Source organism: Castor canadensis, chromosome 8 (assembly GCF_047511655.1).
Source record: "Castor canadensis chromosome 8, mCasCan1.hap1v2, whole genome shotgun sequence".
NCBI classification, from domain to species: domain Eukaryota; kingdom Metazoa; phylum Chordata; class Mammalia; order Rodentia; family Castoridae; genus Castor; species Castor canadensis.
Genome location: NC_133393.1, coordinates 2,722,467 through 2,750,050, shown reverse-complemented (window position 1 = coordinate 2,750,050; position 27,584 = coordinate 2,722,467). Strand labels below are relative to the sequence as shown.

Genomic DNA, 27,584 nt, shown 5'->3' with positions numbered 1-27,584 from the left:
TATTAGATCAAAATGCAAATTGTACAAAAGCAGAAATTACTGTTTTCCTTACAACAGTTCTATGCCCTGGGCCGGCCACAGCCTAGCATGAAACAGGTACCCAATACTTGTGCTCCAGATTAGTCTCAGGGTAGGAAAACTGCATTTCTGTCTCGGGTGGATGACATCAGTCTCCCTCAACAGGTAACAGTGGGGGCAGACACGGCCATGCGTTCTTGACGGTCTACACATTTATAACGTGGGTCTGGGAGAATACCATGAGTAAAAGAATGCTTTTCACTCAGGAAGGAACGGGTCGGAGAGAGATGAGCGTATGAGCTGTATGAGCTCCTGAGTCATTACACTGAAGGGTACTATAGAAATCATCCAGGAATGGACAGAGAAAACCACGGAAGCACAGTAAAGGCAAATATCAGGAAGGGCTCTCGGGGCTGGGCGTGGCTCGGGAGAACAGTGCTGGCCTGGCGCGCCTGAGACCCTGGGTTCCCTCCCTAGCCCCGCGGGAATAGCACTTCAGCGATCACAGGCGCAGTATGAAAAGCACTGGCGAAAGGTGGAGAGGCAGAAGACTCACTGCGGGCCGATGCCTGGCACGCAGAGTGCTCTTGTGTCCCCGTATGGGTGAGCACCTTAGAGACAGCAAACAAATTAGTGGTCACTTCCTCTAAAAGTCCCCCTGTAGCCCAAAGTCCAAGCTGCTTCTTCCTCACAAAGTCCATGCAGGCAACATCCACAGTGGCTAACCATTCCCATACAGCAACACCAAACATAAAAGATTAATTGCCATAATCAGAGAAATTCTAAGATCCCCCAGATTCCTGAGTCCTCCTACATTTTCAAAGGGGTGTAACTTACCAAATCAGTCAACAGAAAGGTGCAACTTTTGGTGAGGAAAGAATTTGACCATGTGGTTCACTTTGTAGGAGCTAACAGCCGTGGATATATTTAACTATTTACAAAATAGTGCAGGGATCTAGCAAAAGTGCTGCATAATTCCAGGGATCGATATGGTGTGTAATACCCAGGAAAAACTTTTATTCCCCCCACACAGTTTTCAGGACAAAAATAGTCTAATCGAATGTGCTAGCTAGTAAGTTGCCTTAACTAACTCTGATCTTAGCTTTAAAATGACTTTAAGAGTGTATATCAGAGCAGGTTTTGTGAGTTTGTGGCAATTTTTTAAGTGCTATAAAATATGGATTAAAAAAGAAAAAAAAATTCTACTAGTAAACTGCAAAATCCTTCACAAAAAAAAGGTATTTGGCTGAGCTTCTAAACTGCAGGTCGTTTGCTACAGGCCCAAGGAAGGGGCAGACTGGGCTAGAACAGTTATCTCACAGACTGAGCAGGACTCTTCTGATGGTGCCCCCAACTCCCTATCTCTCACTAGAAACAAAATACCTAGGAAGAGAGACTTCCCCCAAACTTGCCAGTAGCATACAGAAACTTAAAATAGAATAAATTACCTCTGAGGCAAAGTTTACCAGAAGAGCCCAGTAAAAGTACCAAAATAGCTGAGCTTCAATCTGAGCAGGGGGAAAAAAAAAAAAATTACAGGCTTCACAAACAACCTCAACTCACGACAAGGCTGCACCCCTTACTTTCTTCCCTCACCCACCTCTCACAAAAAGCCTGGCGGTGTGAAGCCTGCACACACAGCACGGGAACTCCTCCACTCACACACACGGATCCCGAGGTGTTCAGCACGTTCAAAAGGCCCTTAAGACGGGCAGAGCACGATACAGTACTGTCTGTACCTCTGCAACAAAGCCTGCTGGCGCTTAATAAACACAGTGTCACTGTCCTTAACTGGCAGTGTCTTCGACCACAATTTGTGCAAACGTCTGGCATGAACCTAAAATCACCGTGGAAGCGTTCAGAATGAAGGGGAGCAGGACCTAAATAGCTGTGAATGATCAATCTTCCCAAAAACAATTCCCTAATTAATGTATTCTAACAATCACCTTTTTGACAGCTGGCCTCTTGCAGGGTGCTAGCCACCCCTCCTCTCCCCCAAGAAACCAATAGATGTGATCGCTGTCACAACACTGGTGACCACACTGAAACAGACTGTGAGCCTCTGGTGTTGCAGTTTCATGTTTGCATTCATTACCTGGACCGACTGGAAACCATTGCAGACGACACCCAGAACTCCTGTCGGGGCCCCTGCTTTTCTGGGCACTGCTTTCTTTCTTACTGGTATGAATTTCAGGGAGCACTTCATATGGGTCACCTCCATCTCCTGGGTAGAAAGGGGGACCTCTGCGTCCCCTGTGGACGCCAGGTTGGGCTCTTCTGATTCACACCGTGCCAACAGTGCCACATTTTCCAGCAAACCTGTGCTGTCTTCATCACCATCCCCCAGGTCTGTGGGAGAGAGACCTAAGTCCCCAGGGGTGGCCTCCAGAAGGTCCTGATTTTGAGCTGTGATATGGGATTCACCTGCTCCCCAAGTTTTCTCCTCTTCTCCAGGGTTAGAAATACACCCCTTTCCCCCAAAACCTCTTGGCATAATTGATGGATTGCACTTTGTGCCTTCTTTGAGATCACGTGTGTCCCTTTGATCATTTGCACACTGGCGTTCTCCGAGTGGAGAACCATCACGCAAGATCATTCTGAATTTGTCAGCAGGGTGGGCACTTCTGCACGGGAGCAGGGGGATTTTGTGCTCGCTGATGGAATTAACAGAAAAAAACGGTCTACATGGCTCTGTTGCGTGAATATCTTCAGCAGAAGACAAACTTCTAAGCCGTGATTGGTCTCCAGTTACAAAGCCCTGCTTCTCTTCCCCCTCTGCTGGAGGACTGCATAAGCCAGAATCATCCTCCTCTGAAGTGACAGAACTCGTGCCCCATCTGCACTTGCTGGCCTTGCCAACGGCGTCAGACACGTCAGGAGGTTCCACAAAAGAGCTTTCACTTTTGTTTGCATAATCCATAAAGTTAGCTGGGACGAACATTCGCCAGGACTGCCTGTGCTCTTTCTTGTCTGCGTGCGTCTTAGCTTTGGGTAGCCCTGTGGTTCGAATGACATCGCTGTTGAGTTTGAGTGCATCAAAGATCATCTTTTCGTCCAGTTTGTTGGCTTCCCGGCCTCTCAGCTCAAATGCACTCGCAGAAGCCAGGGCGCCATTGGAGCATGAAGAGCTCACTTCCAGTGTCCTGTGACTGAAGGGCAAAGTCCGGTCTGTGAAGTGCCTGGAGGACAAGCTACCTTTGGAGCCCGAGTCGATCTGCTCGTTTAGCCTAACTGTGTCATAGATTGACCGCTGGGGGACATAACAGTCTTCAATATTTAGGTCCTCTTCTTCCTCACCCTTCCCTACACACGGGGGGTTCTGACGTAAGCAGTCTGGCCTGCTGAGTGGCTTCCCCATCTTGTAGGTGATCAAAACGAGTGTTGCAGCACTTGGCACAGAAAGGAAGAAGTAAGGCAGAGCATCTTTCTGGGCAGGGCACTTCTGGACCGTGCTAGGAAGTGTCTTCAGCATCAAGACACATATTTAAACAACACACGCCACAACTGAAGTCCACAGCAGCGCAGAGGTATAAACGCGACTCCCCTTTCCCCTGGTTGATTTTACCATGATTCTAAAAAGTAAAGTGCTTCAAGAACACAGAGCAGCCATCTCCTTCCTTCCTCCACCTCCCCCAGCCCCCAAGGCTCCTGTTCTCCAGCTCCCAAACACAGAGAAAAACAAACACACACTTAGCAGTGGCCCCAACACCCAAAACATTCCTCTGCCGGTCCGCTTCCCTTTTTAGTCTCATTCTGCATCCGAGGCTTCCAGGTTACAATTTCCAAACGAGCAAGCATTTTACAGGCTGAATGCTCACTTCAGCAGAGCTCTGGTTAACTATAATCCACTTACGGATGGCTTGCGAACTCCATCTCCTTTGTAAATAAACCACACTTCAGAAACTTGAAAGACAAGCAAGGGGCCGTGTATTGTTCAGATTAAGGCACAGAACAAATCTTCACAGAAAAATAAGTTAATTCTAACACTGTAAAAAAGTTAAAATCTTCTCTCACTTTTTTTTTGGGGGGGGTTGGGAGGAGCAGCTATAAATAATCTTGATTCAAAAGGCAGTTTTTCTTCCCATATGAAGTTTTTTCGAGGTTATCCAGAACTATCCAAAGAAAAAAGTCAGCCAGGGCAGTAGAATCCAGCAACCACTGAGACAGTCGGAAAGCACGTTGTAGTATAATGCGCTTCTGTTTAAATTTTTTCCCAAACGGCCCCGCCTGACAATCCTGGCGAAGGCATATTCCACCTGAGGCAGAGGGGCTCCGTGTTTCCTCTAAGGCACGGGCAGTGATGCAGGCTTAGCTGGAAGCCCAGCCACCCCTGCCTCGCTGGAGCTGAGTGGCCGTGGTGGCTGAGGTGGCACAGACCTGAGCTCAGCTCCGCGGGCGCCCCGCACAGCCCGGCCTCAGGGCACAGAGTCCCGGGCACATATTGCATTCTCTCCAGCCCAGCGCCTCCAGCCAGCTCGGTATGCAGGCAGCATCTGCAGGTTCCAGCCCAGACAGCTACGCCCTCCTGCGACTTCACTTCCAGGCGTCTTCCCTGCCTCCCAGCCGGGATCAGGGGAGGGACCGCCAGGCCCAGAGGCAGTGACATCAGCACCAGGCTGGGCTGGCCAAGTGAGTCCTTGCTGGGGAGAGTGCAGTACATGAGCCTCAGGAAGAAGGGAAGGGACAGAACCTGACACCCTGGCCTCAGACGACCAGCTCATTGGAGCACTAAGGAAAGGGCGGGGAGCTGCCTGGCAGGCCCTTCAGTGGGACCCACTATCCTGTTCCAGCAGCAATGGCACGGCACTGTGAGGTCCAGGGTTCAGCCATTCCTACAGAAGCCCAAGTTCAAATCCGATGTAGGCCAGAGAAAATTATTCCCAAGGCACCTCTCTGTGAGGACTGCTGACATGCTGTGGTCACTAACGTCCACGCAGTCTTCTTGAGATTAACCCAAGGCCCAGGCAAAGAGCAGAAATGACTTAGATTATAATTAAATCACAGCCACAGACTTTTATCTATTGCAAAAACATCCTTTATATTTATTTATATACGATTTTTTTTTTGTCACTACTGGGGTTTGAACTCAGGGCTTTTCTGCTTGCTAGTCAGGCCCTCTACAGCTTGTTTTGAAGTAAATCCAGCAAGCCAAATATCAGCGTTTGTAGCAGAAATTGCAAGTTTAATTTAATAAAGTCTCTATCTATTCTTTTATGAAATAAGCAACATTGCCAGAGTAACAGGTAGTTACAAACCAAGGCACGTTGTCTGTTTTCAAGCTCATAAAATAATCACTTGAGCATGAACAAAATGGTGCCAGTTCCAAATGAAGAAGACAGTCAGGTGCTTCTCTGATAATTTTACCAAAAAGATGTGCATTTAGTGAGAAAACATGCTCCCCAAATTATTTTTAGAAACTTGCAAGTTGAATTAAAAAAAACCCAAACTATTCATAGCCAGAATGCTTTACAGGTAACTCATCCACTCAGCAATTATTAAATGCAAGTCAGCATGTGGCCATGGTTTAACTGAAAAGAAAAATAGGCACTAAAATGTCCATCGACACTACAACGTCCATGTCCACTTCTCATGCTAAGAAGTGGACGATTTCAACAAGCACCGGACCCTGCAGTGCTCCAGCCCACAGGCTGCTCTGTGGCACGGATAAGAGGGAGGCAGGAAAGCGTGCACAGGCGACCATGTTTGAACACTGGACTGAGCAGGAGGCTGGGAATTAGAAGAGACGGAGGCCTTCCTCCCACTGGCCACCGACTTATTATGAAGCCTGGAAAGCTACCTGCTCCAGGCAGTATTCATCGAGTTTCCGTGAAGTCTGCGTGAGTGCTATGCACGCGTTCTCTAAACCCTCCCGGAGCCTCTCCTAGGAAAAGCACAGCCCTAACTCGGTCCACCTTAGACTGACTCATTGGCACAATATTATTCCAGCCTCCAGAAAAGCTACCAAGAGCTACATCACCCTTACATTTGGGTAGGCCGCACATTTTTTAGACTTCATAGACGAATCACTCATAAATCCAACCATTAACTGCCAGTGCTCCCCGTCTGCTGAGCGGCAGGCGAGCGCGGGGAAGGCCAAGTGCACAGAGACGCAGTCGCCAGGGTCACCACGGCTTTCACAGAGCTCACGGCCGGAGGGCAGCAGACGGGAAAATGGGCGCAGCAGAGCTCGGAAGCAGGGAGTGCTGCGGGCAGTCACGCTCTGCTCGGTTACGTTTAATTCTGTTCTCATTCTGAATTATTTTATTAAGGCAATTTCAATTTATTTCCTATGTCCCAACTCAAGTTAAAATCTGCACTGTTAATATCTTACTGGAGTCACGATAATAATTTACATGTGCTCTCCTACTTGAAATCACATTCCACAGTTGACTCTGGAAACATGAAAGAAGACAGAAAGAAAGCAGAACTGGACTGGTTTCTTTTCCTCCCAAGCTCTGTCTACACAGCTACGTCAAATGTGTGGTCACTGATGTAAATAAAACCGAGATGCATTAACTGTGTTAAATACTAATCACGATATTTAAGTGGCCCACAGAGCATACGCAATGAGTAAGATGAGCAAAGTTTTCCTAAAAACTGTCAACGTTATCAATTCACACGTAAGAAATCATAATGCCGTTTAAAAATGAAATTTTAGTGACTTCACATCTAGTTGTGATCCAGCGAAATTACCTACAAAGGCAAATGATTTGGAAGACTGCACCAATTCTAACTGAAATCTAAGCAAAACAGCACCCTTCTGCCATTGCATATTTCCAAAGTCAAATTAAATCCTTTAAAGGAAATTTCCCCCAAATAATCTTACCATTAAGTGCAACAATCTGCTTCCTGGAAAAATCAAAGGCTAATTTCATCAACTTAAACATGGGGCTTTCAGAGCTGAAAGGTGAGCAACACTAAATTGAAGACAGAGTCGGAAAACGTCAGTGTAAATAAATGCTGCATTATCCGTAAAACTGACCAAAGTCCTCCAGGCCCAGCAGCTTTCGAAATCTGGGGCAGAAACCTAACAAGAGACCGTTTCCACGGTTCTTTCTAGAACTGATGAGCCATTAGCTAACGAACACCGAAAGTGTCCTCTAAGTTTCCACACTAATAAACGTCTTCGTACGTATGACTGAAGACTTCCCAGGGACATTAGTCAGCTGAATACACAATAGCTACTGACTTCACTGGCAAGTAGTTTTCATTTAAAGGTGAGTAGAGGACTCAGGCGCCACCCACAAAAAGGCACAAACTTAGAAACACCGAATAGACTGTCTCATCTTGATGTGGACGTTGTTTAGTAACTTTAACGAGCACTTGCTGTTCTTCCTAAGTTATTACGAGACTAAGACTATGCTTTCTCCCATCGTCAATGAGGTTTTCAGGTGACAGTGATAAAGTTACTCCACATAACAGAAGGGGATTCTATGCAAACCTTACTAATTGAAATACATACCCATGTCTTAAATGAAATATATACATATGTGCATGTTATATGTACAAGTATGTACATGTGTCTGCATGCACACTCATATTCTGTCCATATGTCTAAAACAAAAAAATACACATAAACATGCCTAAAAGTTCAGACTGCTGAAGAAGCCATCCAGCAAGCAAGACCAACTTACACATCAATGGTCTCAATTCGATTTCCTTCAGAGAAGCAAAAAACAAGCAAAAAATCTGAAACTACTTTTCATGTTAAACCCTGACAAAAGAAAGAAGTAAAGTGATCTTGAAACGAGGGCGGATACAGATGTGTGAGAAGAGGGCACGTGAGCCCAGACTTCTTCTGGGGCACCCTAGTTCCTGAATGGCTCCAAAACCTTCACTTAATTTGCTATTTTATGCTGTTATTTATCAAGTGTTTAGAGGGCTCGGGATAGAGCTGAGAGGCAGAGAGCTTGCTAGCCTGTGCAAGGTCCTGGGTTCAATCCCCAGCACCACAGAAGAAAGATCAGAGATCTACACAAACATTTAGAAAACATTTACAAGCCAAATTTTATAGAGGGGAGAGGAGGACAGGAGGGGGTGAGGAGAGTGAGTGTGATCAAAGTACATTATGTACATGTGTAAGATCATAATGAAACTCATTATTTATAATTAAAATACACTAATAAAAAAGAAACCAATGTATCATTTTGCACGAAAAGAGAAATCCCTCTGTTTCTCCCTCTCCCATACACAGACATAGCCTCCAAGTAACTTCCCACATTAAGAAATTAGGGAAGTCTCTTTCTATCTAAGGGAGAGTCCAGTACTACAGCTTGGCTCTTTTTCTTTTGGATCACTTTGAAATGGTGATACAGATTTACCCAGTTACAAAACCCAACAAATAAACAAAACCCAAGAACCACTGCAGAACCAAAACATCCTATTTTGCAACCTCTCTGGCTGGAGCTGCCCTCCAACCCTCCTCCACCCTTCCACCTTAAATGAAACAACGAAAGCTAACAGAGGCTGTGTGACAGAAAGGGCAAGGCAGAAGGAGAACCCCTGCTGCCCAGTGCCCAAGACGCCCCTGTGTGACGCAGGGGAGAGGGCGGCCTCTGCTTTGCGTGGTCTGAGTGGGTGAGAATGTGGGACTGAAATTGCTCCATGGCAATTTCAGCTCTTAACAGACAGGTAGTCTTAGCATGGAGTGGGCTGGGAGGGGGTCTGCTGTGTTGTCCAGCAGATGTGGGGTGTCCTTTCATCCTAAAATCCACTTTGATGTGGTTTGTTAAATAATGTGACTTCCTATAAAAGCCCGTTCACCTAGTGACAGCTTCTGTAGTGAAAACATTTTCACCTTTAAAAGTACCAGAGGAAGGGATCGCTCGGCCGCCTGGCGAAGTCTCACTGATGAAAATCCAGTCTGTTAAGAAAATTTCCCCCTGAAGAACCTCTTTTGAAGTAGCTTAATCCAATTTCCCCATTCTCAACAAAAATGGAGGGCAATTAGTCATCAACCACCACTAACAACATGAATGTGCTTCAACACGCTTAGGATGGCGTAATTTTATCTTGAAAGATATGGTGACATCACAGGAGTTGTTTCTGGATCATTTAATAAAAATCTTAAGGAGATATTTGTGCTCAAACTGCCTCCTGGCTTCCCTAGCCCCAGGATACTTCTGCATTTTAGTTCCCCAATATTCAAATGATGATGCCTGGGTTAGACGATGCCTCTGCCTGGACCAGGGAGCAGTCATTACAGTATAATCAGGCATGCATGTGTTCTGGTCTGTGTCTCTGGTTTCAACTTGGCTTAAAAATACTCTGCTCTATGTAATGTCATTTTCATTTTGAAAATAAAAACAAATGGTCAGTTCAGAGACACTTGTACCAGAGATGTGGGGACAAAATAAATTTCAATTGGAGCGGCAAGAGTGGCCCGAAATGAACAGTTAAGCAGAGGTTGAGGTAAGACTGGTTTTTTTAGCCATGGTCTACACAGAGTTAAGGATTTGGCTGGGATGTAGCTGTGTACATTCATTAAAACATGTAGTTTTCTTTTATCCTCACTGAAATTAAATCAGTTCAGTATGCTGATGATGATGACTTTATGATGGTCAGATCTGATTGGCTGTTAATGACATCACAGGAATCACCAGGATGTAGTCCTGGTGAATACTTTCATCGGTTGCACATGTCTTTGATAAACACAAATGGGGAAACATTAATATTACTTAATAAGGTATCTTTGATTTGAAGATAACCTTGAGTTGGGGGGGTCTTCAAAGAGGACTAAGCAGCAAAAGAAACACCAAAGGGCGTGTTTTCTCCTGCTTAGAGAGCCTACTCTGCTATTCGAGCCACAAATTTATGAGAGGGTGCACAAAATCGAGCTGTGTTAATACAAAAGTAGGAGTAGGCAAATGGTGCCTTCTGCTTCCAACAGTACAGAAAGCATCTCACTCTTTGGACATGCCAGTCCAATGACCACTATTCAGTACCAAGAAAACATATGGCCACAGAAATTCTCCTAGCAAAGTAGCTTAAAAGTTCAAGCCAACTCAGGTAACACCGATCTATTTTCAAGATCTCACAACAGTTTTTGCTGACGGTACACTAGTACATTTAGTTCAATCATTATGTTTGAGTTGGTTCCTTAAACATACATGGATTTGGTCCTTTCAAGGAAACCTAATGTCAGTATTGACACCTATTTCTTGGATTAAATTTTAGGGAACTAAATGGAAGTAGGGAAACCTGCCTTCCTGGTTTAAGGAACCTATTTTGCTCCTAGTAAGCATAAAGTACCCCCACTAAGTAAACCAGGCAAGGACTACTCTATCTCAACCCTGCTCTGAGGCAGCTCATTTTTTATTAAGAAAAACGATTGTAGGATTTTGCCCCTGACAGTAGGTTAAACTAAGGCTACTTGGTGGATTAATATCAAACTAGATTACATGTCAAAACCTATAATGAAAATAGACCCGGTCCTTGCTAAGTAAGGATCCTTCAGATTCATTTTCACCCAGGACAGATCACTTCATCTAAAACTTTATATAACACTTCTGTTGAAAACATAACGCTTAACACGACTTAGGCCCAACAGAAACTAAGTCCTGAGTGGTAAAAAACAGAATTTGCCACTTCCTTAAGAAAGATATAACCACCAGGACTAATATGCCAGGTTCCATCTCAGCCCCTACTGTCATCACCGCATCTATGACAGTTTCACACACTGTCATTTATCTCACGGTGCTCACAGCAGCCAGTTTCACAGAACACTTTCCTTAAGTGATGTTCCTCATGAAAACATCGGGTGATGATGAACAGTGGCTTGTTATTCAAGCTTCGTCAGGATTAGGCTACAGAAAAGATGATATGAAAAGTCCCCTGAGGAAATATCAGATGTGGAACACGATGGACAGAGTTGACACAAAGCACTGTGTTATTTCCATCAAAACACCAGGGCTCTGACATTGACCAGCTTTGTGACCTTGGGCCCCAGCCTCTTTACAACAAGGGAGGGATGTTAATAGCGTCCATCTCTTTTCACTCTGCCCAGCATTAAAGATGGAGTTCAGGACAGTGCTTGACACAAAATACACCCACATGGTAATTCCTGTAATTACTACGTTTTGCAGAATAGAACACTCACACACACAAGTAAATGGAATTAGTGGCTGTGCAAGCTGCCATCTTTCTGGGCCATTACCATAATCTTGTTCTTTTCTTTTTACATATGGCACTATAACCTGTTATGGTCAGACAATCTGCACACTTGGACAACTATCTTTAGTCACTGGGTTTCGACACATTAAAGTATGTCATGATAGACTTTATTGTTTGATTTCAATATAATCAACCAACTCCTTCCAGAACAATCAGACGAAAACAAGCACAGCATGCTAAACAGTTATTCCGGGAGAAATGAGCACTGCTTTTCTTCACAAACAAGACAATCTCTGAGGCTATTAATGGTTATGGTGTTTATATGGTGCGTGCTAGTTTGCAAAACACTTTCGGCACAGTGATGTGGAAGCTCCTCCCATCCTTGCTTTTCTTGCTTCCAGTTCTCCACAGGGAGAGCCACGGGGAGGTGTCCACCAGGAGCAGCCAGGTATCATGGGCAGCCACTGTTGCCCATTTTCTTACAGCTCGCTAAAGGAGCGAAGAACCACACTTTTCTCAACACATTCACAGAAGACCTACGGAAGCCACAGAGTCTCACAGAGCGCGATTAGATTTCATTATTAGCAAAAAGACAGCTTGACTCCAGTCACTCCGAAGTTTAGCCAGTAGTCCACAGAAATTTCCAAAGTTCTCGGTCTACAAGAGTCACTCCTAAACTGCCTGTCTGTGCAGCGGCCTTTGCCACAAAATATGTTTTTATTAACAGGGGAATTCTCCCATATGAAATCTTAAGTTTGCACATTAGAAATAGGAAAATCTGAGAGCCATGTGGCTCAGGTGGGCCTTGAACTCATGCTCCTCCTGCCCCAGCCCCCTGCGTACTAGGATTACAAGCGTGTGTGACCAATGCCCAGCTAGAATCACAGATTTTTAAGCTTTGAAAGAACTGGACCTTACAGGCATTTAATAAGCAGCAAATAGCAACATAGTAAGGCATTATTTTGAAGTGATTCAGTCATCTACACCATGTTATTAAAGACAAGCAAAGAAAACAGTATGTCAGACATAACAGCGTGGAACTGGGAAGGCCATCTGACTGACACTCATTTCTCATGGGAGGTAATTTGTAGATTTTTTGGTGTGTGTGGTGCTGGGGACTGAACCCAGAGTATCGTGCATGCTAAGCAGATGCTCTATCACTGAGCTACACCTCAAGCCCACTTTGTAGCTTTACAAATTCTGTTTTCATTTGGTCTTAGCTTATCCTCTAAATGGTGCAATACACCTTCACCAGTCTTTACCAGAAAGTAATACAAATCTCGTGAGCAGAACAGGACTCATGGCAACCCCACAGGCTTACCCCATATCCAGGTAGCAAATGCTTGATATTCAGGGCCTTCTGGGTCCAGGGATGAACCTATCTTTGTCCCTTACTGAGAGGCGACTTCTGTTCTCACTATCATAAATGAGGCTAAAGCCCAGGACATGGAAACTGAGCCACCATGTTCATCTACTGTCCCACTCACACACCACTGGGGCAGTCAAGTGGCAAGCGTTTCTCAGCACTGAGGAACTTATGTGGTCCAGTTTAATCAAAAATAACCGACTCTTAATCCTACAGAACATAAGCCCAAGATCTTTGTTTTATGAAACCAGGATTACAGCATGGAATGCTACAATGCCTTTGAAAACATGAGCACTCAGGAGAAAAACGTTTGCAGATGAAATCAAGAAAGTTGAGAAGACTACAGAAAGAGAAAAGCAGGAAAAGGCTGAGTCACCACGCTGGCAGACAAACATCTGCAGCAGAGTTCGAAACACAGCCCTGGTCACTAACAATGACAGTTGTAAAGGCCATTAGGAACAGAGTCCATGATGTCAGTTTTCGGCTTGCCTGGAACTTTCTCAAGCATCCTTTTGACCTCTGGATAGCATGTCAGGTCCCAACGAGGACCCAAGCCTCCAGTTTCCTGGGAACTGCCCCATGTGCCTGCACACCATCTCATACATCCAGCCTCAAATGCTGTATGACAGTCATTCTACAAGCTTCTACAAAAAAGTAGGCAACCCCCCTTCCATACCAACTATCAACTTCTTTTAATAACAACCTTCGGCAAAAGCGAAGAACTCCCTACCTTGAAAACATCAAGCTGCTGATTGATGGCTTCTGTTTCCATGCCAACAGGACCCTGTGACTCTTCACGCTCTTCAGCCTTCTGGAGCTGAGTTGAGAAGTCTTTCAACTTGCTGTAGAATTCGTCAAGACGCTCAATGGTCCCTTCAACCTGCTCTTCCCTGGCCTGAGCTCGGTCCAGTAACTTGTTGCACTGCTTGCTTAAGGCCTCCAAGTCCCTTTTGATCCCAACAAGGTCAGGAGAGGTTTCTTCTGTGGCCAGCATCATCTTACAGGTTTTGTTGGCATTGTCGTTGCTCGCCATGAGGGCTTCTAGTTTCTTCAGAAAGGTTTTGATATCCTCCTTTTGCTTCTGCAATGTGTCTGCATCTCTCCCCACTGGAGCCATGCTATCCAGCTCATCATCAAACTCAGCAAACTGGGAGAACATTTCTCGGATGGAATTCTGGAAGTGCCCAATGCCCTGAAGCTTGGTTTCTAGGAACGAACACTTCTCTTCCACCTGCTGACTTAGTGCACTATGCTCCTGAGCTAGCGTTTCTGCTTGCAATAAAATCTCCAAAGTTCCCTTTGAGTCTGAGGCTTCTACCACAAGGTCCTGTGCAAGTCTCTTGGCCAGATCTACCTGGTGCTGCAAGGCCTGAAGTGACTTCTGCTGAGTCTGCAGCATGGTCAGGTGCTTGTTACTGTGAGCCTGGGCTCCCAAGGAGTTGTGGACATCCAGCTGCTCCTTTGCACACTGAAGCTGCTTTTCAGCTTCTTTGGAAACTTCCTGAAACTCTTTGAACTTCTGGGCCATGTTCTCCAGGGAGAATTTCTTTCTGTGAAGTTCTTCAGTGACCATGTCTACCTTCTGGATCAGCGATTTATTCTCATCTGTAACAATCTCTTTATCCACCTCACAGACACTGAGCAAGCTGTTGGCTGTGTTGTTCAGTAATTCTACCATGCCGAAGTGTTGGTCCATTTCCTTTTGCAGAGACTTTAACCTGGCGATAGAGTTCTCTGTTTCGGCGGGATCCAAGCAAAACCGTACTTCCTCCAGGTTGTGCTGACATCTGTCTATCCACGGCCGGACAGTCTCCACGTGCTCTCTATACCTAACGGCCTTCTCCAGAGACTCATGTAACTTGTCTTCTCTTTCTTTCACCTGCTTTTTAAATCCATCCCAGTTGGTTTTAATAGTGTTAAGCTGTAACTGTAAGGCTGCCTTCTCAGACCCTTGTGTTTTCAATAGCAGATTTTCACCTTCTGCAATGGTTTTTTCATAAGTAGTAGACTGGGCAGCCAGAGTCTCGCTGAAGTCTTTCTGATCTTTAATTAATGACTCCAAGACATCGAGTTTGGCTGATATTGGGTGAGACTTCTCTTGCTCTTCTTTCTTTGTATCCCACCAGGCCTGAAAATCTCTAGACATTTGCTGAAATTGATGAGAGCTTGCACAAGCTGACTGAAGGTGCTGTACGTGATTCTCTGAAAGCGAAAATACAGACATGCATGTTTTACCTCAACATGTTAATTTAATCCATAAAAAGACAATAAAAAAATCTCAAATGAGGTTTGTCTTAGAATGTGTATGGAATATTGGAAATCAAGGGCTCTCAGACTGGCTACAAGGACTGCAAGGTAACTTAAGTCACTGACAGAGGGAAAAGAAGCAAGAGGTAAGTGTAGTAGAAAGAAAAGAGACCATGGAGGTAAGAAGCAGAAGACAGAGGCGAAAACACGAAGACTGTAGGTACAGGTGAAAGTGCACCAAGGAGCAGGGCATGCATACGCGCGCACACACACACACACACACACACGCGCGCACACACACACACACACACACACACACACACACGTGCGCACTCACACACACATGCGCACACACACACAGGCTGCTGCTCTGCTCCCCGTGGTGGTGTGGGGAAGAGGCACCTGCGATGCTTAGGCTATGTTGATAAGTGACCCATCTCTTGTCAAACACAACTTTTTCGCCTCTATAACCTTTACGTATCATGGAGGTTTAACTGTTTCCCCAAGGTCTTTCAGCTCTGAAGAGGTTAAGCCAGGATCTCAACCTGTTTCTATATGCTAACAGTGTGCCCACCTCCCTGTCAAATAAAGAAGTCTAAACTGGCCACGGTGGTCAATAAACAAATCCAATCAAGTAAAAAACGTAAGGTGGTTATTCACTGGGTGCAAGGGCTAGAAATGTGTGTTCCTTTCCAAGCAGAACAAACATGGGAAAACACGGCCTTCCTTGGCAAGACCCTCTTCACTATGCTGCTTCTGATAAACACCGACATGTCTGTCGCAGTATTGTGGTAGCAGGTTAGAGATAAAAAGAGGCAGAGAGAGAGCTTCTGGGCATGGTGGCTGAAGTCTCAGCACTTGGGAGACTGAGGCAGGATAGTCATGAGTTCAAGGTCAGCTTGGGTACATAGTAAGACCCTATTGGCCAAAAACCAAAGAGAGAGAGAAAACCTCACACATCTCTGTAGAAAATTTTTCTATGACAGAATAAAATAAAAAGTAATAGTAGATGGGAAAATAATATAAAGCCATTTTAATAACTTCATCTATTTTTCTGATGAGATATGACAATGTCACATAGCAAAAATGTTTTCATATTTTAATAACCAATTTGGAATGCCCCAAAATTTCAATGGGCCTTCATTAAGTGGACTTTCCCAACAGAGCCTCTCTCTCTGATCTGTGCAGAACTACCCTGGCCCTGTATATGCACAGGTGTACAGGCCTGCAATCTGCACTCCTTTTGTTTATGTGCTCAGTGGGGCAGGGTCTCCTTAGGGTCCTGGATTATTGGGAACAGCAACATATGGTGTCTACTTCTGGCCAGGAAATATACGTGCAAAGAGAAGATGGACAAACCTGCTTTCTGTTCGATGTCCTTAAATGACTTTACGACGCCCTCCAGTTGTCTACTAAGCTCTGCTTTCAAGTACTCTTCTTTAACTAGTGCTGACAGGTCCTCACAGAGTGCCTGGGCCGCGTTTATCTGCTTTGTTTCCTGCTCTACTTCCCGCTGCAGTTTTTGGGCTGTTTCCAACTGCTGGTTCATCGCACCAGGGAGGGTGCCCATGGCCAGGTTGCTGGTGAGTTTATTATCCAGCTCCCTCAGCCTGTCGGAAAGGTTTCTCAGGAGGCTCTGATACTGTGTGCTCTTGACGATGGCTTGGTCAATCCAGTCACATCTGTCACCCAACTGTCCCGTTAGGCCGTCCCACTTTTGGGTCACAGCTGCCAGCTGCTCTTTCACAGTCTCTTGCAGAGACTGGTCTTCTCCTGGTCTGCTCAGAATGCCCTGGCCAGCTGCTGCTAGCTGTTCATACTGGGGTTTCCGGGTAGCAAATTCTTGCAGCAGGATCTAAGGGCCCAGAGTAAACAAGACAGTTGATGTGCAGCTCGTGAAGCCTCCAAAGAGACAGAAACGCCTCTTGTTTACCGAGGGTTTGTTTCAGTTAACGCTTTCCGCGTCTTAACTTTGAGGACAGCATAATTATCTTAGTAAACGAGTTCAAAGAGCCATGGTGTTTCAGATGTCATCCTGACCCAAACAATCACACCCTCCAGCCACAGGGGCGGAGGAGTAAATAGCAGCCCAGCAGAAATGAATGCAAGTTCACGTACAGATTTCCATACACGTGGAGGAAGACTGCCTCTGGCCAAGTTCACATCCCACTAACACTATGCTTTTCTCTGCAGGATTTGAGAAGTACTCCATAGTGTTGTGCTATGAAAATGCACAGCAGTAGCAGTGCTAGAAAATATTGTGTTCATGTTCTGTTAGTTTCTCTAGTATAAAAACTTTAGCCAGGAAGTCGTGCTGCTCAGAACATACAGGCGTAACATGACTCCCATTGCAAGATGAATGACCTCAAAATTTCTTCCTTTAGTACATTTTATCTTTCTTATGATTTCACTGATCTTATGTTTATCTACCCATCTCTAAGACCAGAGGCAAATATTTTGCTCTAGATACTGTTTTTTTTTTTAATTGTTTTTATTCTCTTTAGATTAGGAACAGACATGAACGATAACATGTAATTCCAACTACTGTGACTTATCTGTATTTTCAGGGAAAGAACCTTCTCCCTGCTATTCATAACTAAAGAAACCAAATTGGAAACCACAACGGAGCTTCTGCTATTACATCGGACTTAAGTTCATGGATTCTTTCCCTAGCAGATAATCTGCTTTTCCATTAGACTTCTGTGAAGTTCCCCCGTTCTTTGTCCGTTTCCTCTTCTGTCTCTAGATTTCACCTTGTCAGTTTTATATATATTTCATTATCTACTACAAAATGAGTAAAACCTCAAAGGGGAACTTTGTAAAACAACAGGAGTATATAAAAGCTTCTCATAAACGTTAAGCCTTTTTTTGCTTTTTGGTTTTTTGGTTTTTTTTTTCCAGCAGGATCTACACCAATCACAATCTGAAATATCGTGGGACTGTCCCACTCCTGGGGTCAAGGAGACTGTACTGGGATACCTCACAGCTGCAGTTCTCTCAAATTCACTTTAAGAGATTTCCAGTAATCTCAGGATGGTATCTTAGGAACACCTGAAACATGGCAGCTATCCTTCAACATGGTGAAAGCCACAGCTACCGTACTCTCAGTGGAAGCATTTGCCTTGAAAGTCAAGGTGCTGCCCAGAGCGGCTATTAGGCACAGCTCACCTGCACCTGCTGCCTCTGGGCGTTCAGCATATTTGGGTCCGCTGACAGGGGCCCAAGAACACTGACCATCAGTTCCTTTTCCACAAGCCACTGTTTTAATTGGGCCTCCACTGTCTGGAATTGGGTAAGGTTATTGGAGGATTCTTCCAGCTTTTGTTGTCTGTCAACTGTTAACTGGTTGAGCTCTTGCCACTTAGAGTCTAAAGAAAAAAGGGTGAAACCGGGACTTGGTTATTATACATTTAATGTGACTACATGAAAAGAAAAACAAATGTGAACTTGATTTTAGAAGATGCTGTAGAATATGAAATATTCCTGAAAGCAAACAGGATCCTGAGAACTTTCATTCCTTCTAAATATCCTATTTAGACTGTTTACCCAACTGCTGGACCACAGAACAGAAACCCTTTTCTTTTATGTCAAATCTTCAACTATTGCAGGGCAAGTGGCTTCCAAATGTGAGTGTCTGTTCCCAGTCATTCTCTCCCATTCAAAGCACACATTAGCAACCAGCTGCTGGAAAGTCACAGTTGGAAATCTCACCAACAGTAAAAAATAAAGTCCATTATCATCCTCTCAAAACTGTTTTTCCCTGTGTTTTAGATTTCTTTCAAAGGTTAAATTCTCTCCCAGGTCACTGAGATGCAATGTTTCTAAATGATTCTGAATTCTTTATGACTCTCTGAGTTCTTCTGCGCCCCCCCCAACATAAGACCATAAACCCTCCTTCACATTCCCAGTGCTGTTCCTCACCTTGACCTTCATCTCCTGATGCTTACTTAGACCACTGGCTGTCAAACAACAGTTGCAATGGAAGCACCTGGTGGGCTGGTAACCCAGGCTGCAGACCTGCCCTCCGGGTTTCTGATACAGGAGGACCGCAGTGGGGTCTGAGAGTCTGTCTACCTTTGTGACAAGTCCCCAGGTTATGCTGATATGAGTCTGATGCTACTGGCCCCAGGAGCACACTGTCAGCACTATGGAGCAGCCTACCAGTCTTCTACAGCTTACACTGCCCCTGTTAGTGCTCTCAGCTGCAATACATTTGCTTCTAAAATAAAAAGAGCATTTTTAACGAGCCAGCATGGTGGCAGTACACACCTGCAATTCCAGCACTTGGGAGGCTGAGGCAGGAGGATTACAAGTTTGAGGCCACGTTGGGCTACACAGCAAGACCCTATCGCAAAAAAAATTTGTTTTCAAAAACATGTCACCACCTAGACATAAGATTTGAAGGAGTTTGCCTCATGTCTGACCCTGGTCTCCTGATTTGGGATTTGTGCTGAGAATTCTCTAACCCAGCAGGTTAGACAATCTCAGCAGGTAGCATGCTCCCTGGGTCAAGTGGACTTAACAGAGCACTCAGTCCAGCCCCGGACACACTCACACACGCTCCATAAACACTCAATGTTGGGTGTGGTTAATTGATTTGAGATTTTTTTCTCTAAGCATAATATAGCAAAGGGATGATTTTAATAGAATGCAATCCTTGGATCTTTATCTATGACATCATTTTATACAACATGTTCTAGTCAGACACAGTCTGACAACAAAATAATGCAATTAAAGTCGTCAGGGTGGAGAAACATCAGAATCACCAGGAAATTCTTTTTGAAACACACATCCCTCTCTCCCACCCCTATTCTCCAATGTCTTTTGGTTTTGTTTGTTTGTTTTATTGGGTTTCCATGGTGTCTTGATGGTCCTCTATGCTCAAGGCCTTCTGATATCCCAGGGACAGCCGCTGAATTAGGGGCAAACACATAGAACAGGAGTCTCTGTCGATGGATTAAATATACCTCTGAATGGTAAGAACACTAGGGTAACCACTATTCCAAACAAAAATACACCTACAGGATCCCTAAACTTCTCACGCTCAGCTGACGCTAAAGGAAGGGCAATGTTTAGTAAATGTCATGTACAAATGAAAGTACAACAGTTGCAATGGTTGACAGTATATACTGTGTGGCAGCACAGTTCCTCTGAGCTACAGACACTAACTTACTGAACCTCCAAACTATACTACGAAGTAGGGAATGTTATGGTCCTACATTCATTTCCACATCATTATAATAAAAACTGGTAAGACAAAAGGCTTGTGAAAAATATTCTGTACCTAGGAGGAGCAGCTGACACAGGGTTAGGAGGGGGTGGTCAGGGAGGGGGAGTCTGGGTAAAGTCTCCTGTGATGAACCACTTTTTAATACCATGGCGGGGAGAGAAGCAGAGCAGCACATGGGGGTTGGAGGAGTCCCAGACGTGACCTCATGAAGGAAAAGAGACCCCACCTTCTCCAAACGAATGACAAAAGGAATATTATGCATAACATGCTAATTTGCATAAATGTGATAACAAAGTTTAAAATGCTAATAAAGCAGAAAGGTAGTAAAAAGAAAATAATCCCGAATGAAACCAAAGTTACTCCATGCATTGCATCTTACTAACAAGTCCCCACATTCATTAAAATAGTTCCATGGCGATTCTCAGAGCAATACAATTTGAAATGACCCTTGTACAGATGCAAAACCAGATTCTGAAACACTGAAAAAAATCCAAAAGCAAATGAAGCTATTAGATGTTTTCTGGTAAACACTATGATAATAATGAAAAAGCCACTGGGGTTCTGTTCATGGATTTTGGTGAAAGTCACACAACCTACCTATTTCTGTCAACATCTGCCTCCATTTGGGGGCTTCCGTCGTGTCTGGGTTCTCCTCCAACAGCTCTGTCAATTTGTCTTTCAACTCCTGTACTTTGTTGATATTTTGCTTCAGTTCTGCCTCAAATGACTAACAAGGGGGAAAAAAAGCAACTACATTAAAGTATGCCAACACTGAGAGACAAAACACAATTATGACAGAACGTGTTTTCCCCTAACATGACCAAAAGAGGAAAAAATCTGGTAGTAGATGCTAGAGGGGTGAGGACTGGTTTATACAGAGAATTATTTTCCTTTTCCCCTCTTTGTGCATCTTCAACCCTGGGAGGAAGGAATCCCACAGAGGAACGCTGTTAACTATGAAGAGAATAACGTCTGCATTACTGAGGAAGAGTTTCATATGCTCAAACAAACCACTACGGAAAATACAAGATGACATCAGTAAAATTATAATAAATAAGAATATCAGCCTTGATAAAGGCTGCCAGAATTTGAGACTCTCCTGGGGCAGTGAGCACATTTTTGGATAATACCATATAGAGTTCAAATATAGGTTAGTAATTTGTGTAAACTTTACCATCAATGCCATCACAGAAAGCCATGTTCCCAATCTTGATGGATATAGAAAGAAACACCATCCATCAGAAAGGAAAAGCACTAGCTACCCTTCCCTTTATACAGACAGAACAGAACAGATCCCTAAACACTTAAGCATTAACTACATCTTTTCCACAGATGACTGGTTTAAACAGATTTAAAGGTGACAAAGGTACACCCAACAGTTTGCTTCTTTTTTAATGTCACAGCACAGAAAAGGTGACTATTATCATCAATCTGTCCAGAAAGGCACAATAAACAAAACAGTCAAATTATTTGCTGAAGATTACAGAAAACAGAAGGGAACGCCTCTGACCACCAGGGCTCAGTTCCTACTGCTAACCCCTTCCTTTATCTGTCTTGCACATCTGCACCCACAGAACCACCTTATTCTGCTCAACTTGAGTCTTCACAGCTGCAGTATCTGTAGGTGTTGGGGTCTGATGCCATTTTGTTGCCGTCTTGGTCATTTTCTCTAACCACTGCATCATTGCACTTGATTCTTCCTGAGCCTTTTGCAATTTGGAGAGTTTGTTATTCAGTTCTGCTATCTTGTCTTTGAGTAAGAGGCCAAGATCTTCGTAACCATGACTTATGTCAGTCATGTCCTTTTTGATGGATGTCAAAGCTAGAAAGAAGAAAAATCGACACTGACACATGTTCAGGGCACCTGGAATAGAGGTCTAGAAATACAAGTTTGTTTTACAAGGCATCCCCTTCTATTATTCCACTATGATAAACCATAGACGTCTTAGAACTAAAAGGTTACATCGCCTTATAATGCTAGTTAATGACAAACAATTCAGGAACACTACATAATACAAGTGAAATTAAAAGGCATTTTTAATGGAATAAAAATTCAAACCATAAAATATATTCTTTAGGCACCAAACTCAGTAAATTAGCTCAAATAATGTTTTCCCAAGAGTTGAAATACTTCAGATTATGAGGTGAAACCAAGTGCAAAACAAAATGCTGAATTTAAGATGAGCAATGATTACAGAACATTGTATAAATATATTTACGGAGATTGCAACTGCCATTTTACTTTGCTTGAAATTTTAATATAACTACTGTTATCCTCTAAGAGGATTTTTCTCTCAAAATTACCAAAATTACTCAAAATTACATTAATAAAAAACTGTTTAAAATTATTCACCTTTATTTGCCAAAAACTCTTGAGTGTTTGTGTCTGTTCCGTCACCATTTAGTATCACTCCACCTATAAAAGTATGAATATTGAAGTCATCATAGACTTCCCCAGTGGTTCTACACACAAATAGTAATCATTTAAAAATGCAACTGCTATTTGAAAATGTCAAATAGTGATTCAACTTCAAAACCAAGTGCGCATGCGAAGTTTAAATACCAAACTCTATCCTCTCCTATGTTTCTTTTTTGGTGCTGAGGATCCAAGCGCTCTACCATTGAGCTACATCCCCGGTCCGAGATAAGTCGTCCTTAAAGCAGTGACACAATCACCTCAACCACCGGTGTTCCAGTCAAGTTACGGTACATAAAATAATCACTAAATGTTAATGCATAAAGATGATAAAGCTGTTTTACTGTTAAGGTTATCAGAATGATAACATCACTGAGGTTCAGAAGGGGCTTAGTATGTAAAGTTTGCTAAACAGTTGACGAAAGCACGTTGTCCTTACTTAAAGAGGGAAAATTATCTGGTGCAGTCATACAGGGTTATCATGAGCTTAACTGAGAATGATTTAAACAGACATGAAAGAAAAGTGAAAACAAAACAAACCCTATGACTAAACCCACATTATGTCAACACAGAGGTTACAGGTGGGTGGAGTGCCTGGACTTAATTCCCACCCCACTAATGACTGACTGTGTGATTGGACAAACTGAATGACCAAACTGATGGGGGTCATAAACTTGATTTGTAAGACCACCAGGGGAAGTACAGTCAGTTAACACACTGCCCAGAAGCAACTGTCATTTTTCTTTAATTATCTAACTGTCGAGTATTGGTGCCTTTCTCATAATCAGAAAGTTAAAAATTCAGTTAGACTTTCTCAAACTAGCATCCACAGGCTACCTATCCAGAACACAAAGACATTTCTTAAATCAACCACACAAGATCAAGTCTAAACAAAATAGAAAACGAATCATATAAACATCTGAATCTTAAATTTTGTCCCTTCAAAAAAAAGAAAACTCACACACAAGAGGCATTTCAGATGCAAATGAAAATACCCTGCAAATGTGACTCAACACTGGCTGGTAGCTACCAAGAGACAAACAAACATGTAGTATTTATTACAAATATAAAGGGGTCATGAGGAACTAAAATATATAAAATAATAGAATTCCATTTCTTAAAAATAAAAAAAAAAAAAAACCTGACATCTCAGGAAATTAGATTAGAAGAGGAAGGAGAGGTCATTACAGCATATAACATGGGTGTCCCCAAAATGGGATTAACAGACTGGAAGAAATGGTTGTGAGAAAAGCCCAGCTGGAACGTGGGTCTCACAATAGGGGCAGCTGGAGACCTGGTCAGACTAGATAACTCTCAGAACAAAGATGTGCGATCTGCCTTCTGTCTATTCTTGTATTAAAAAAAAAAATCTTGCTACTGTATGTTTTCACCTAAACATTACGCCCATGACTTAGTTTAGAGTCAACATTCACACAGGACTCCCCTGTGGCTGAGAAGTGTGGCTCAGCCATGACTTGGGGTGTGATGCAGGTTTGTGAACTAACATGCTGCACAATGGTTTCCTTGGGAATAATGCACAGAATATATAAGACAGGTCCACTCTACAGGGAAGAGCCTATCTCCCTCCCTCACGTCTTTCCAGGGTACTAGGCTCGTTTCTTTATCAAGTATTACAGTGAGAACAGAAGTACTTCAAACAGAATTTCAGTATCTCCATTTAATTAAGAGGCAAAAAAGTTGGAATCTAATCTGTTCCGTTTCCCAGTGTCACATCCCTTATTCTTACATACTAATTTGGATACATTTTGTTTGTGGTATTTAATGACAATGAAACACTAGAGGGATCTGACACTAGATTAGTAAAGATGCTTTTTCTGTGATAGATTTTAGTGTGCTTATGAGGGCCATCTTTCTTGTCACTTTACTTTTGCATTTCTTAGGTTATTTTATCTGCTAGCCTAAACCCATATATACAAAGTTAACAAAAGCAGAGCCAGTTCTCACAGTTATGTCATGTACATAAAGCACATACCTGATTTAGCTGCTGCTATTGCCTTTGCAGGGGTAGTCACAGCACTCACTAGGTTACATAGTGAGATCCCACTGTTGTTGACTTTCTGAATCTCTGGTGCTTTTATACTCCACTGTTCTTGTAATTTCTTGAGATATAAAAACACATTATTTTTCAGCCTTCTTAATACCTTCAAAGTTGCACATTACAATATAATTTTTACACATATATTGAAGCAATAATGACTGACTGTGGACCCTGATTTGTGGAGGAGTAGGTGGAAGAAAGAGGTACCATTCCTGTCTGGTCCCACAGTCCAGGTGACTGACTGTTAACACTGTTAGCAGGGAGCTGTGGCCCATTCTGTATTCTGCTCCCAGGCTGGGTGGAAGTCAGGCTGGACCCTGCTGCCTTGGGTTCCAAAGCAACTGTCAACTGTAAGCCTGTAGGAGCATACCAGGCAATGGCCATGCACAGGATGAGATGTACCAGAAACAAAATTAAATATGTGGGAACTCAGAATTCTATTTCACAGCGAGTTTAATCATGAAAACTTCAATGGATTTTAAAAAAACAGACACTTCCACACGTTTGGAGAATAAAAATTGCCATAACTGGCCATAGTTTCTGACTTGAGTCAGATGACAGAGGACCTGTGCACTGCTTGTGTAGGACACACAACTTTATCTTCAAGTACTGGCTACAGTGATATTTGCAAGCTAGAGTCCAATTCTGAAGTGAAGAGACAGATCTTTAACTTACTACTCTAAGGAATGGTGTCAAAAATAACTGAAACTAAGTAGAGATCTCAACTCAATTAACACATTAAAAAAAATTAACTGAAAGTTTACATCCCTCCTCAAAGGATTCATTTACCCCATGTCATGATTTTCAAAAGCCATCAAAACCTCCACTATATGAAGATCCATCTTACATGATTTTAGATAAAAAGGAACTACTTTTTACTACAAATACTGGCAAATAAAAATTAGTGTTAGACAGAATGAGTCACCTTAGTTTCTTCCAAAGATTTTCCTAAGTCCTCTGCCCCAAAAGATGGCTGTACAATGGGGACTTGCTCTGTTGTTTCTTTTATCCATGACTTCAATGATTTAACAAGGACTTGGAAGGCATCCAGCTGTTCTTGACAAGAAGTTATAGCTTCTTTCCTAGTTAACAAAAATCAGACCAGGATTTCAGCTACAAAAGGAGATGTTGTAAAAAGCTAATTACTAAGCAATTATTATTACCATATTGGGCTTACTACTAACAAACACCTTGCATGCACAATCTAAGCCTTTGACAATGGAGGAAAGGGTTCTTAGGTGGCAAGGGAAAGTAGCTAAATGACTATTTGTCTCTTTCTCAGGCACAGTTCACAGATGGAGAAGCCTGCAGCCCATGGGTACTGGCATTCCCTAACACTACATAAACTCTACTGCTACAGAAACAGTTTTAGTGTTGTTTGGATTCAATGAGCTTTGCTCTGTCCATTCTATATGATGCTTAACTCAAGCAGGCAAAACCAGAGGGGAAACTTTTACACACAACCTACAAGAGAAAAGCAGCAAGCTGCCTAGTGGTTTCTACACAACACTGCAGTCACACTGAGGGACATTTGGTAAAACTCAGTGCTTTGGGAGATGATATTTAAGTCTCTCAAAATGAGATGAAACCTGGTGACTGGAGTTTTAATGAATGCTCCCCTATACAGACTGAGGGAGCTCCATGGGGAGCTCTGTGGATCTTTCTGTCCGCTCAACACCATGGAAGGAGCGTGGGAACCCAGCTTGTGACTGTGAGGACTGCTGCATCTAGCATGTGGATGACACATGCACACGTGTGAGTGTCTGCAATGCTGGCAGATAAGAATGTGTGCAGCTGGACTGACGATGACTACATGGCTTTAAAGTTGGACCCATTTGAAAGAAAACATAGCCTAGAATCACCTAAGAGAACCATGAGCGTTTCCTGTGTGCAGTAAGAATTAAATATTATAGGACCTGGCGGGAAATACAGCTCTGTGGGCAGTACCAACAGCACCTAAAAGTTTTACAAAGAGAGTTCTGAAGAAATAAAGAAAAGTAACTGAAAAAGAATGACTAGTTTCTATCTTTTTGGGTGTTCCACATAAGCTCTTCCAAGATCGGATGTATATTCTAAACATAAGATCAGAAACGCAAGCAACTCAGCCACAGGCTTATCCCTGTACTGCATTTTAGTTCAAGTTAGGGTCACTATCTTGTTTTTTTCTTGGACTCATGGCTTGTCTACTCTTGTTTTATTTTGGGTAGTACTGGGGTTTGAACTCAGGACCTTGAGCTTCCAAGGCCAGGGCTCTGCCACTTGAGCCACTCTACTACCCCAACTCATATTCTTTAAAAAGTAAACAAATATATTTAAAAGCCATTAAGAACTATTGAAATTATGCTTAGCTTCTGAATAGAGCCCAGAATGCAAAGAACTCCAAGCTATCTCTCAAGGTTATTTCTGTCTCTGCAAATAAAAATGTGATCTTTGCCAAAGACTTCAGAGACTATAGTGCATTTAAATCATTTTCAGGAATACACAACCCACCACCGCCATTTTTCTTACAGAATGATTTCCACTTTTGTAGAAGCAGCATTGAGGTTTCCTCCTCAGTATTTTAGCAAATAACATGCAATTTTAATAGCAAAAAATATCAAAATATAAAAAATATGTAAGTAGCCCTGTATTTGTTTTCCAGTCTTTGAAATTGTTTCAGTTACCTACACAAGGAAATAAAAGCAACTCATCTAATTAGTGTCAGTGTAATAAAATACAATTTTAAGTGGTGCTTACTTTTCTTTGATGGTATCCTCCATTTCTTTGAATTTCTTTGACAAGTTGTTTGTCTTTTCAAAAACCAGAGCCTTATCACCTGGTAAGCCATGGCTGGATATCTCCTTCAGGAGACTATGCAAAGCTTCAAGGTCCTTCTTGTGTTCTATGAACTCAGAAGTTGATTCCTGGGAAGCATTTAGATATTTACTCAACATGAGATGTTGTCAAGCCGGGCGCCAGTGGTTCACACCAGTAATCCTAGCTATTCAGGAGGCAGAGATCAGGATTGTGGTTTAAAACTAGCTGGGGCAAATAGTTCTTGAGACCCTATCTTGAAAAAAACCCAACACAAAACAGGACTGGTGGAGTGGCTCAAGCAGGAGAGCGCCTGCTTAGCAAGAGAGAGGCCTTGAGTTCA

The 27,584-nt window shown here is 43.1% G+C and overlaps 1 protein-coding gene across 31 annotated transcripts in view; it reads right to left on the bottom strand.

Moving 5' to 3' along the window:
- The window catches only part of Dst (dystonin), a 410,574-nt gene that overhangs the window by 70,061 nt on the left and 312,929 nt on the right, over positions 1–27,584 (bottom strand). For all 31 annotated transcript variants that reach the window (XM_074081831.1, XM_074081836.1, XM_074081834.1 and 28 more), the window contains 9 exons: positions 27,185–27,351; positions 25,374–25,530; positions 24,383–24,509; positions 22,327–22,389; positions 21,554–21,795; positions 20,571–20,700; positions 17,912–18,111; positions 16,103–16,598; positions 13,227–14,698 (listed from right to left, as the gene is read on the bottom strand). In XM_074081831.1, the coding sequence (XP_073937932.1) occupies positions 13,227–14,698; positions 16,103–16,598; positions 17,912–18,111; positions 20,571–20,700; positions 21,554–21,795; positions 22,327–22,389; positions 24,383–24,509; positions 25,374–25,530; positions 27,185–27,351 (3,054 nt within the window). The remainder of the gene's footprint in view (positions 1–13,226; positions 14,699–16,102; positions 16,599–17,911; positions 18,112–20,570; positions 20,701–21,553; positions 21,796–22,326; positions 22,390–24,382; positions 24,510–25,373; positions 25,531–27,184; positions 27,352–27,584) is intronic.